The sequence below is a fragment of the Gavialis gangeticus genome, unplaced genomic scaffold, assembly GCF_001723915.1.
Source record: "Gavialis gangeticus isolate Ggan-Ray unplaced genomic scaffold, GavGan_comp1, whole genome shotgun sequence".
NCBI classification, from domain to species: domain Eukaryota; kingdom Metazoa; phylum Chordata; order Crocodylia; family Gavialidae; genus Gavialis; species Gavialis gangeticus.
In genome coordinates this window covers 113,468,839-113,469,164 of record NW_017729031.1, presented here as the reverse complement: position 1 = coordinate 113,469,164, position 326 = coordinate 113,468,839, and the positions used below count along the sequence as shown (strand labels likewise).

Sequence of the window (326 nt, the reverse complement as noted above, 5' to 3'; positions counted from 1 at the left end):
CGAACCCCGGGGACTGCAGCGGGGGCCCCCCCCCTTGGGGGGTGTGGGGGGGGGGGGGTCCGTCCCCTTCCGTCCAGCGGGGATTGGCGCCTGGGGCCCGCGGGGAAGTTGTGCCAGGAGCCCCCCCCGAGCCGGCGCTCAGCACTCACTCTGCCCCTCGAACTTGCGGATGATGGTGTCCAGGTAGGTGTTCTGCGGGGCCACGTGGCCCCTCCGCACCGGCATGATGCTGCTGCTGCGGGCGCGGCGGCGGGGCGCCCTCAGGCCGGGGAAAGTTGCTCCCGCCGGCGGCGGCGGCCCGGGAGCTGCCGCTCACTGCCGCCGGG

General features: G+C 76.7%; 1 protein-coding gene across 2 annotated transcripts in view; it reads right to left on the bottom strand.

Annotated features, from left to right (window-relative positions):
- The window catches only part of KCNH6 (potassium voltage-gated channel subfamily H member 6), a 173,343-nt gene extending 173,076 nt beyond the window's left edge, over positions 1-267 (bottom strand). Inside the window, exon 1 of one of the 2 annotated variants that reach the window (XM_019523602.1) lies at positions 150-267. In XM_019523602.1, coding sequence (XP_019379147.1) covers positions 150-225 — 76 coding nt within the window. In that variant the 5' untranslated portion in view covers positions 226-267. The remainder of the gene's footprint in view (positions 1-149) is intronic. The other variant, XM_019523603.1, reaches the window with a different exon arrangement.
- Positions 268-326: the final 59 nt, after the last annotated feature.